Raw genomic sequence first — 12,533 nt, 5'->3', positions numbered from 1 at the left:
ATAAGATTTAGGGCTTGTTCACACTGTATGTGCATGAAAACCGATGCAAAAAAATGTGCAGAATTCACTTTCAGAGACATCAGTTTCATATCAGTTTACATCAGTTTTCATGCGCATCAGTTATGTGCCCTGTTCACACCAATGTTGATGTCACGTCAGTGTTTTTTCCGTGCATAAAACTGCATACACATTTGAGGCTGCATTCACACCTGAGCGTTTCAAGGTCGGGTGTTTTTACCATGATTTTGTACAGGTCACCAATTTAAAAAACAGAAAAACGCCTGTAATCTGCCCCAAAGAAGCTCATGTTCTTTTTTGAGCTTAACGCGTTTTTCAGGCGTTTTGCTTCAGCTGACTAAATGCTCATATGTGAACAGGTGCCATTGAAATGAATGGAATTTTGCTGGTTGGGCGTTTTTCATGCGTTTTTTAAGCATTTTACAAGCTGAAAACGCTCATGTGTGAATGCAGCACTAAAGTCTATTAGAATGCCCAGACTGCCTAATCATAATGGTGCCACATCCCAAAATGGAATACAAAACTAGAACTACAGACAGGACTTTAGTAGAGGCACCAGTACAAACAAAGATTATAATAAAACATACAAATGTTTATTGCATATAAAATTAAAAAACAATATCCAGATAGGAATTCATACAAACAACAGGTGCAGGTGAGATAATGAACAAAGTAGAAGAATCTCCATTCAGGGAAGAAGCACCGGAACCCAGAAAAGTGGGCCTCCATACGCGTTTCAACTCAGTCTTCATCAGGGGGTTCTTTTAAACAATGCAATGAACAGATTTATATGTAGATTGCAGTATAGATATGTGCAGACACCAGGATATCTCCAGAGGTTCCAAAGGCCAGAGAACAATTCAAGGGATGGTAACTTGGTAACTTGGTAATGGATGAAAATTATATATCCATGTGTGTAATTATAAATACTACTAAAAAGTAGGGAGATGGAGGGGGGGCATCGGAGGAAGCCCCAAAATTCCTTGCAGTCACAGGATCCTTCTCCTTAATGGGCAAAGGTCCATGTAGAGGTTGTAAATAAAAGGCAACCCCAATAAGGCACCCAAATCTCAAACATGTTGGAAGGTCCCAGAGAGGGACCTCTAAAGAGCAATTCATGGTGCATTGCTTTTTGGAGGGCATTTGACAGACGTAAGGAGGCGTTATATGGTGCTGACACCATTTGACAGGGTAACTAAAAATGTCCCATCGTTTGTACAAAAGTCACAAATAATATACATAATGTTTGTAATCTGTGTGACATGCCAGTTTTTATTTGTTGTCCTTTGCAGGACGAATGTAAGATTTGCTAACATTCAAGCATAATAGAAAAAATGTTAGAATTTTCAACCAGGAGAGTTAAAAAACATTCCATCGATAGAGAAAATAGCCTATAATTACGGTATAGGCTAAAAACATTCTACCAGAAGAGGAAAGAATATGAGGCAGGCTTCTTCACTGTGTACAAAGTGTATAAATATTCCCACCACTGACAGTGTAATGAATCGGCTACTTCAGAGGGTGAACTGCTACACAGAATTGATACAATATTGCACAGATGGAATTTCATTGTTTGACAAGTTTACCGAACTGCAACCCTTCACAGATGAACAGATCACCTAAGGCAAACAACGGAGTTCGGCCCCTGTAACATTGTATCAATCCTATACAGCAGTCCATTTTCTGCAGAAGCTGTTTCATTACGCTATCAGTGGCGAGAACATAAATTTTCATACAATTTGTACACATATAATGAATGCAGGATCCTCGGTTTAGTAACACTTTTTAATTTTATTTATTTTTTCTGGTCAAGTGTGTTTAGCCTGTAGTACTAACCTATTTTATCTTTTGGTCGAATGTTTTTGAACTCTTCTGGTTGAGACACCATTTACACTTTGAGTATCAGGAACTCACATTCCTGCTCGCTTTTTTGTGTGGGTTCCCTATTGGCTAATACGAAAACGCCTGAGCACTAAAAACACATGAAAACACTGTAATAAAATGCAACGCTCAGGTATGAATGCAGCCTAAAAGTAAACCTATCATAAATTTGGACAATTCAGACTGGTGATTTAATGTAAAAGCACATAAGCCAGGTTTCAAGCTTCAATGAAAGCAAAAATGTCTAGATGATTAATTATTCTAGAAATGTAGGCTGTTGAGGCTCTCTATGAACATTCCTATTTTATAAAAGCTGATCTGAACCTTGCCTTCAGCTACTCCCCAAGCCCCTTATTGGTCAGTGATGCTATCGATCATATTTTAGGGCCAACAGGGAAGCTCAGGAGATGGGAAGGGGTGAAGCCAAGCAGGAATAATCTAGGAAAAGTCAGAATTTAAAATAAAAATGTAAATTCAGCTGCTTATACCTCTGGATCTAGTGATCCTTTTGCCATGTTTTTTTTTCACAGCAGGTTACCTCTGCATATGCATTAAGTTCATCATGTATTCAGTTTAAATTGCCTAGGCTTATTACACGTTTTAACGTGCATTAAATAAAAAAATACATTAAAAATTATTTTTATTGTTTGTGCACAGCGTCCAAGTATCTGCAATCAGACCAGAGGTCATTGAGGGAAAAACTGTCTAAGCTGAATACCCACACTATCAGTAAGAAAACGAACAGGTTAAGCACGTTTTTAAGACAACAGGCAGGCATGTCTCCCAAGGTATGTCAATTTGGCTGTGCTGTAATGTAACCATAAAAATTAATTTCAGGGTGTTTAGCATCAGTGCTTATATTTATAGGCAGAAAATATAGTTATATGTCATTAAAATATGCATTAAAGTGGAGTTCCACCCAAAAATGGAACTTCCACTCATTAGATTCCTCCCCCCCTCCGGTGACACAGTTGGCACCTTTCAGGGGGGAGGGGGGTACAGATACCTGTATATTACAGGTATCTGTACCCACTTCCGGCATAGATAGCCGCAGAATCTGCGGTTATTTACGCCACTTCCTGCTCCCTCCCCGCTGCCTGCTGGGAAACACACGGGTCCCAGAGGCAGCAGGGACCATCCGTATTGCGCTGCGCGACTCGCACATGCGCAGTAGGGAACCGGGAAGTGAAGCCGCACGGCTTCACTTCCTGATTCCCTTACCGAAGATGGAGGCGGCAGCACCCGAGGACGGAGAGACGCTTCGGCCTCGGGTGCCAAACATCGCGGGCGCCCTGGACAGGTAAGTGTCCATGTTTTAAAAGTCAGCAGCTGCAGTATTTGTAGCTGCTGACTTTTAAAAAAAATTTTTTCGGCGGCGCTCCGCTTTAAGGCCTGGTTCACACCAGGCGTTTTCAGTTTTGCAGAAACACACTACAGTCCATTTAACATGGTTTCCTATGGGTCACGTTCACATCTGTGTATTTTATGGAAAGGGCCAGGGACTTTTTTCTGGTTTTTGGTTCCATAGACTTCAATGGATCAAAAATGTGTATTGAAAAATGCAAAATGCACCTGGAATATGCAAACTGCAACCTGCATAAGTGTGAACCAGGCCTTCAGTAGTATTAAAACCTCAGTGTTTTGTAGTTTAACCTCCCTGGCGGTATGATTATTTCAGATTTTTGCGTCTCAAAGCGGTACAATTATTTTGCATAGAAATTTGGCGTTTTTATTATTGTAGGTCTGTAATTCTTAGCAATAACACACTTAGATCTGTCCACCAAGAGTCTAGTAGATATCCTGGGTATGATGAAGCTTGAAACACAAAATCATAAATTATAATATAATAAATAAATATAAATAATTAAAAAAATAATAATATAATAATTATAAAATAAATTTCCCCACGATTCACTATCGCTCAATTCTGCAAGTGTTCTAATTTACTATCGCTGTTTTCTAGCTGGTCTAAAGCCACTTTTGACGTAAAGGGACACTTTTTGGTTGCTTTGGACAATCTCAAGTTTCCAGGCAGAAAGAACAGTATATATAATATAAAATGCATGCAGGGCATGGACCAAAGCACTGGGGACAAAAGGGAAGTGAAATGATTTCATACAGTACTGTAATCTGTAAGATTACAGTACTGTATGTGTTATGATTTTTACATTTTTTGAATTTGCCGCCAGGCTCCGCCCCCATGCGTTGCGATGCTCGCAGGGAACAGAGCCTGGCACAGAGAGGACGGAGCCCACAGACACAGCGGAGGGGACATCGCAGGATCCTGGGGACAAGGTAAGTAACCTGCACCAAGTTCCTTAGATGTAATCCCGAGTGTGGCTCGGGGTTACTGCTAATGGTGCTGAAATTTAACCTCGAGCCAAACTCGGAAATACCGTCAGGGAGGCTACCACATTGAACACAATAAAATAAAAATTTCCCTGCTTCCCTGAACATCCAGTCTTCACAGGAAACACTTAAAGTGGCAGTAAAGTCTTATTTGTAACTTGTACCTACAGGTAAGCCTATAATAACACTTACCAATAGGTACAGTGAATATCGCCTAAGCCTGCACGGTTTAGGAGATATTCACACTGCATGCAGCCAGTGACATTGGCGCATGCGCTCTAAAGGGACAGCACACCTGTGTTGTCTCTTCAGAGCTCCGTGCCGCAGCCGCAACGTCATCGCGGCTCCTCCAGTCAGAAGGCCGAAGCATTCGAACCCGGAGGGAAGGCCAGGTGAAGATGGAAGCCCTGTCTGTAGTGACAGCGCGCCGCTGGAGGTCTTTGTTCTAAGGTATGTGTTACATAATGTGTTGAAGAACAAATTGGTCCTGCTTTGGTGCACATCATTAGGTATTCTTTGCAAGGTGGAATTTCACAACCTTCACTAAGCTCTGGGACAACTTCCCTTGCAAAGTGAACAGCGTATTTGCCTTTAGTAAATTAACCCCATAGTGTTCAATCTACACATGTTCACTCTACCAAGTTGGTCTGATGAAATGCATTATGACACAGAGTACTACTTTTCTGATCCATCTGGTGATGAATTTATAAAGGTTTGCTTTGCTTTGCCTTGATTGCATAGCAAGCAGTGCAAAAGATTTTACATTGTTTAAAAAATACATTATTAAAACTCACATATATCAGTTTATAAGCCTTTAATGTGTGTCCTGGTTTCTTAACCTAGAAATTTCTGGAACTAGAGAAAGGGAGCAAATATTGCATCTGTCAATCTCCTGTAATACACACATCAAAACCCATGCATGCTCAGCTTCTGTAATGCCGCGTACACACGAGCAGACTTTACGGTAGACTTTATCCTGCGGACTTTTCGACAGACTTTACGTTGGACTTTTCGAATGAACGGACTTGCCTACACACGATCAACCAAAGTCCGACGGATTCGTACGTGATGACATATGACCAGACTAAAACAAGGAAGTTCATAGCCAGTAGCCAATAGCTGCCCTAGCGTCGGTATTTGTCCGTCGGACTAGCATACAGACGAGTGGACTTTTCGACTGGACTCGAGTCCGTCGGACAGATTTGAAACATGTTTAATTTCTAGGTCCGTCGAACTTTTGGGGAAAAAAAGTCCGTTGGAGCCCACACACGATCAAATTGTCCGACGGACTCCGGTCCATCGAACCAAGTATGCCGCAAAGTCCGGTCGTGTGTACGCGGCATAACTGAAACCATTCTGTTTATCTGCCCTCTACTATTGCTATTTCTTTATAACTGAGGGTACACCAACATGGAAGGAATGGTGAAGACACATGCTTAGCCTTAGGAGCAGTAAGCTTATTCAGGGAGATTTTAATTTGTACTGTCAAAAACATATATTTTGACAGGGCGAGCCTGTGCCACTGTTTAATATGGAGGTCTGAGCCAGGATTTCCAGAAAACAAGCACACTAATGGCACAGGTGTGTGCTGACTTCATGTTAGAGAAAGAGTTAGAGGTCATGGCCCTACCCCCAGGGGGTCAGTGTGGGAAGGAAGCAGAGAGAGAGGGGGTGCAGGTCGCAACATACTGTGCAAGTCAGGACAAACAAAGGCCTGAGCCTGTGAGAATGTATTAGCTGGGAGCTGCAGGACAAGAAGTCAAGATGAGAAAGGTACAGCATTTTGTGCATGAGCACTGGGAAGTGTGTTTGACGGTCAGGAGGACTGAGGCACAAGGCCTGGGCCGCAGGGCTGATAAAGAGCCGGGAGGCTGAATTCTATGTTTGTCAAATTGATGGTGACACCCCCCCTGTGTGGAAGACATTCAGTTGTGAACTTTTGTGCTTTGTTTTAAATAGAAGTAGTCAGAAAAAGCCCTGAAAAGATCTGGCATGGAGAAAACTCACTGCTTTGCACTACCAGTGAGCTAAACAACCCCCAAAGTGTCTATATATCAGTGGCGGCCCATCCATAGTGGGCGCACGGACGCCGCCCCCCCATCCATGCTTCCAGCCCCCTCCCCTAATCTACATACAGGGACGCCGGACCATGGCTTCCAGTGGGGGGGGAGTGTTTTTCTTTGAAGCACGTGATTAGGCTTCATAATAGGGTGTGCTCAGGGCGCGGAGAACTGCGCTCTGAGCCCACCCAGTTGTGTGATAATAACGAATTAATATTTGTTATTTTCACACGGATTCTCCTCCCGGCCAATCAGGAAGCGGGTCTTGAAACACGTTTCTCAATTGGCTGAAAGGAGAAGCTACACTGGGCGCCGGGAGGAGATGCGAGGAGAGGAGACGCAGGGAAAGAGATATAGAAGCCAGTCACCTGGAGGGAAGCCTGCGGTGAGAGTTGCGGCTGCCGGTTGACACTGGCCGACCGACCCGGATGACCCCCCCCCAAAAAATACCACCAGCCGCCACTGATATATATATCTATATATATATATAGATATATATATCTATCTATATATAGATAGATAGATAGATACATAGATCTATCTATGTATCTATCTATCTATCTATCTATCTATCTATCTATCTATCTATCTATCTATCTATCTATCTATCTAAATATTTAATGATATCTTTTCATGTGATAACACTGAAGAAATGACACTTTGCTACAATGTAAAGTAGTGAGTGTACAGCTTGTATAACAGTGTCAATTTGCTGTCCCCTCAAAATAACTCAACACACAGCCATTAATGTCTAAACTGCTGGCAACAAAAGGGACAATGTCCAATTTTTTGTGTGGCCACCATTATTTTCCAGCACTGCCTTAACCCTCTTGGGCATTGGAGTTCACCAGAGCTTCACAGGTTGCCACTGGAGTCCTCTTCCACTCCTCCATGACAACGTCACGGAGCAGGTGGATGTTAGAGACCTTGCGCTCCTCCATCTTCCATTTGAGGATGCCCCACAGATACTCAATAGGGTTTAGGTAAGGAGACACCTTTATCCACAGCTTCTTTAGCAAGGCAGTGATCGTCTTGGAGGTGTGTTTGCGGTCGTTATCATGTTGGAATACTGCCCTGCGGTCCAGTCTCTGAAGGGAGGGGATCATGTTCTGCTTCAGTATGTCACAGTACATGTTGTCATTAATGGTTCCCTCAATGAACTGTAGCTCCCCAGCACTCATGCAGCCCCAGACCATGACACTCCCACCACCATGCTTGACTGTAGGCAAGACACACTTGTCTTTGTACTTCTCACCTGGTTGCCGCCACACACGCTTGACACCATCTGAACCAAATAAGTTTATCTTGGTCTCATCAGACCACAGGACATGGTTCCAGTAATCCATGTCCTTAGTCTGCTTGTCTTCAGCAAACTGTTTGCTGGCTTACTTGTGTATCATCTTTAGAAGAGGCTTCTTTCTGGGACGACAGCCATGAAGACCAATTTGATGCAGTGTGTGGCGTATGGTCTGAGCACCGATAGGCTGACCCCCCCACCCTTTCAACCCCCGCAGCAATGCTGGCAGCACTCATATGTGTATTTCCCAAAGACAACCTCTGGATATGACGCTGAGCACATGCACTCAACTTCTTTTGTTGACCATGGCGAGGCCTGTTTTGAGTGGAACCTGTCATGTTAAACCACTGTATGGTCTTGGCCACCATGCTGCAGCTCAGTTTCAGGGTCTTGGCAATCTTCTTATAGCCTAGGCCATCTTTATGTAGAGCAACAATTATTTTTTTCAGATCCTCAGAGAGTTCTTTGCCATGAGGGGCCATGTTGAACTTCCAGTGACCAGTATGAGAGTGAGAGCGATAACACCAAATTTAACCGCTTGCCGACCAGCCGCCGTCATTATACTGTGGCGGGTCGGCATGATCCTGCGACCCGCCGTAGCTATACGTCGGCTCCTTTAAACGGGATAACAGCTACAGTGATCGGGGGCACGAGAGGCAGAACAGGGACGCGTGTGTGTAAACACACAAATCCCTGTTCTGTTCTGTGGGGAGTGACAGATCGTGAGTTTCTAATAGTTAGGAACCACGATCTGTCATTTCTTCTACTCAGTCCCCTCCCCCTACAGTTAGAAACACAGAGGGAACACAGTTAACCCCTTGATCGCCCCCTAGTGTTAACCCCTTCCCTGCCAGTGACATTTTTACAGTAATCAGTGCATTTTTATAGCACTGGTCGCTGTATAAATGCCAATGGTCCCAAAAATGTGTCAAAAGAGTCCGATGTATCCGCCATAATGTCGCAGTCCTGATAAAAATCGCAGATTGCCACCATTACTATTAAAAAAAAAAAAATTAATAAAAATGCTATAAATCTATCCCCTATTTTGTAGACGTTATAACTTTTGCGCAAACCAATCAATATACGCTTATTGCGATTTTTTTTTACCATAAATATGTAGAAGAATACATATCGGCCTAAACTGAGAAAAAATTTGCTTTTTTTTTTAAAAAAATGGGGATATTTATTATAGCAAAAAATGACAAAATATTGTGTTTTTTTTCAAAATTGTCGCTCTTTTTTGTTTATAACGCAAAAAATAAAAACCGCAGAGATGATCAAATACCACCAAAAGAAAGCTCTATTTGTGAGAAAAAAAAGGACGTCAATTTTGTTTTGGTGCAGTGTCGCACGGCCGCGCAATCGTCAGTTAAAACGGCACAGTGCCGAATCGCAAAAAATGGCCTGGTCATTCAGCAGCCAAATCTTCCGGGGCTGAAGTGGTTAACACACCTGCTCCCCATTCACACCTGAGACCTTGTAACACTAACGAGTCACATGAGACCGGGCAGGGAAAATGGCTAATTGGGCCCAATTTGGACATTTTTACTTAGGGGTGTACTCACTTTTGTTGCCAGCGGTTTAGACATTAATGGCTGTGTGTTGAGTTATTTTGAGGGGACAGCAAATTTACACTGTTATACAAGCTGTACACTCACTACTTTACACTGTAGCAAAGTGTCATTTCTTCAGTGTTGTCATATGAAAAGATAGAACAAAAGATTTACAAAAATGTGAGGGGTGTACTCACTTTTGTGAGATACTGTAATTATATATACTCACTTTAAGGCTGCACCATACTTTGCCTACTTCATCTTAGCAATCATCATAGAAATTCAATGATTGCTTAATACTACCCCATATAGCTGATACCTACAATATACTAACAATCTCAGACGTTACTGGAGCGTGTAGTTTTGTTCTAGTGCCAAAAGCGGGACTACTTTTAAGGTTTTATTTTTTTATACTGTTTGTTTTATTGTGATGTATGTGGCCCGAGCCTGGGTATGCCCGATAGGCTCTGTTTTGTATCTGAACTTGAAAGCCAATTAAAAGAGTTTTCAAAACAAATAAAAAATGTAATGATAACTGCAATCTTTTGTTTGGGAAGGATTTAGTGAACAATTCAGCTCAACATGTACGTATCAGGTTCTACTGACTCAATGGTGTTTCCATGCCAGAAAGTTATAGTTATGAAGAATTGTTTCTTGAGTATAATCAGCTGCTTTGGATTTATGTATATATATTTATAATATATGTTCCAGACAAATCAGGCACTGTATAAATGCCTAGACAATGTATATTAATTCATATTAATGATGATTATTATTATTAATAATAATAATGATAATAATAATAATAATAATAATTTTTGTAAGGATTCCATTAAATGTGCTATTTTGCTTGCAGAAAGAAGACAAAGAATTTGACAGCTTGGCTGAAAAGTTTCACAGAATGGCAAATTTTGTTTCCCAGCTGGAAGAAAACTTAATCATATATGTAGGGAATGTGGAGGTAAGCAAAGGCATATAAAGTGGTGTTTCATTGGTAGAACTTCAGAATTTCAACAGAATTGAAATCATTAAGGTTGGTTCACAACAAGTGCATTGTCATGTTTTTTGCGGCTTTTTAAAGAAAAAAAATGACATCCTGAATAAAGCAATGCACAGTTTTGCAGTCTATTAGAAAAAAAGATATTTTAAAGATATAAAGTTGTGTGTGCCTAAAACTCATGTCAGCCCATGTACCCTGGAATGAATGAACCCTGAAACTAATCTAAGCTACTAGAGGCAGGATCATTATGGATTTTGGTATTGCTCATAGGTGGATTTGATAAATGAACTGTGTCAGGGGCGGATCATGGGTCCCATAGCAAAGTTTTGATGAGACTGACCTCTCTGTATGGCACTTGGCAATGTCAACTATGACAATATGCATGCCGATCTTAACACAAGGTATGCCTATAACAAGACTTGTAGTAGCAATAATAATAGTCATAGTAATAACCATGAAGACCATTTTATATTTGTCTTGCACATAATTTCTCTATATCCCAAATACAAACTCTTAAAACTGTCTTATCAGGTTTTAGATCGCTTTGCACATAATTTCTCTATATCCCCAATACAAACTCTTTAAACTGTCTTATCTGGTTTTAGCTAGGGATACATGTTGGGATTTTTGATTACATTTTTGATTACATTAAGACACCTTAACAAATACTCCCTACTGCAGACAAGAGGATCTGTGACTAGTGCATTATCCTGATGGCTTTTCCTGTGTTTGTGACTTCAGCAGTTCTAGTCCTTCACAGTTTAATTTGCCTTAACAGCAAAGGGGCCCCTTCCCACCCCAGGCCCCATAGCATTTGCATGGGCACGGGCTGCTATGCCTGTAATTACACCACTGGTCTTTTTGTTAACCACTTGGTAAGCCAAAGTGCAGGATATCAGCCTTTAATTGATGTGTCTTAGATTTACATGTCATAATCAGCAGTAAGTGGAACCTAAGGCTAGACAAACCCCCTGGCCCCTGCAACCTACACATAGTTTTCTTTACCAGATTTTGTTATATAGTACATGCAAAACTGTAGCGTCCACACTTATTGCTCCATTACCTACATCAGACTGTCTGTAGGTATGCAAAAAAGTGGTCCACTACCCCCACCTATTACTGGCCATAACAGTAAGCAGCATTGGAGGGAAAATAGATATAAACAAGGCCAAGGATAAATCCAAGGAAAAATTCCAAGCTTACTTACCAACCTGCGGACAACCGAATCAACATGTCTAACAGTATGCATTAAAAACAGGGGTTTAGTGTGCACACATTTGCAAATACATGCGTAAGCTACAGGCCACATCAAGGCACCCAGGTATCTGTAGTTCCTATCACTGACTGATTAGTGACTCCACAGTGGAAGTGAAGTAGCAGGTAGAATATTGGTAAATGACTTTGCTGGACACAGGACTTGTTTAACCACTTGCTTACAGGGCACTTAAACCCCCCTCCTATCCAGACCAATTTTCAGCTTTCAGCGCTGACGCACTTTGAATGACAATTGCGCGGTCATACAACACTGTACCCATATGAAATTTTTATAATTTTTTTCCCCACAAATAGAGCTTTTTTTTGGTGGTATTTGATCACCTCTGCAGTTTTTACTTTTTGTTAAAAAAATGTAAAAAACTGAATTAAAAAAAAAAAATTATTTTTTATATTTTATTATAAAAAATTTAAAACAGGTAATTTTTCTCCTTCATTGATGTACGCTGATGAGGCGGCAGTGATGGGTACTGATAGGCGGCAGTGATGGGCACTGATCAGTTACACTGATAGGCAGCACTGCTAAGTGGCACTGATTGGCACTACTGGTGGGCATTGATAGGTGGCACTTGTGGGCATTGATAGGTGGCACTTGTGGGCATTGATAGGTGGCACTTGTGGGCACTGATAGGTGGCACTGTGGGCACTGTTAGGTGGCACTGTTAGGTGGCACTGTGGGCACTGTTAGGTGGCACTGTGGGCAGTGTTAGGTGGCACTATTAGGTGGCACTGATGAGGCAGATGTGCCTCTTCCACTTCGGGACCGATGTCCCTCACATCTGAGCCGGTGATCGGCTTTTTTTTCTACTCACGCTGTCAGCGTGAGTAAAAAAACGATTACCGATCTTTTGTTTACATCATGTGATCAGCTGTCATTGGCTGACAGCTGATCACATGGTAAGGGGCTGGGACCGGCCCCTTCCTTAGATCGGTGATCACCCGAGTCTCAGTGACTCGGTGATCACAGCGCGCTCGGCGTGCGCCCTGCAGGGCGTGCGCAGAGCGCATGCACAGGGGAGGCCGTCATGTGATGGCCTCCGGGGAATTCAGGTCCGCGCTGTGGCCGTCATTCGGCCTTAGCGCGGATGCCAAGTGGTTAAGGG

The 12,533-nt window shown here is 42.1% G+C and overlaps 1 protein-coding gene across 1 annotated transcript in view; it reads left to right on the top strand.

Annotated features, from left to right (window-relative positions):
- Positions 1-12,533, top strand: part of ARHGEF37 (Rho guanine nucleotide exchange factor 37) — a 178,272-nt gene that overhangs the window by 91,135 nt on the left and 74,604 nt on the right. The window contains exons 8-9 of the mRNA XM_073620564.1: positions 2,557-2,687; positions 10,015-10,119. Coding sequence (XP_073476665.1) covers positions 2,557-2,687; positions 10,015-10,119 — 236 coding nt within the window. The remainder of the gene's footprint in view (positions 1-2,556; positions 2,688-10,014; positions 10,120-12,533) is intronic.

Source organism: Aquarana catesbeiana, linkage group LG03, assembly GCF_042186555.1.
Source record: "Aquarana catesbeiana isolate 2022-GZ linkage group LG03, ASM4218655v1, whole genome shotgun sequence".
Classification (NCBI taxonomy): Eukaryota; Metazoa; Chordata; class Amphibia; order Anura; family Ranidae; genus Aquarana; species Aquarana catesbeiana.
Note: the sequence above shows the minus strand (reverse complement) of the source record. Positions and strands in the feature narration are given on the sequence as shown.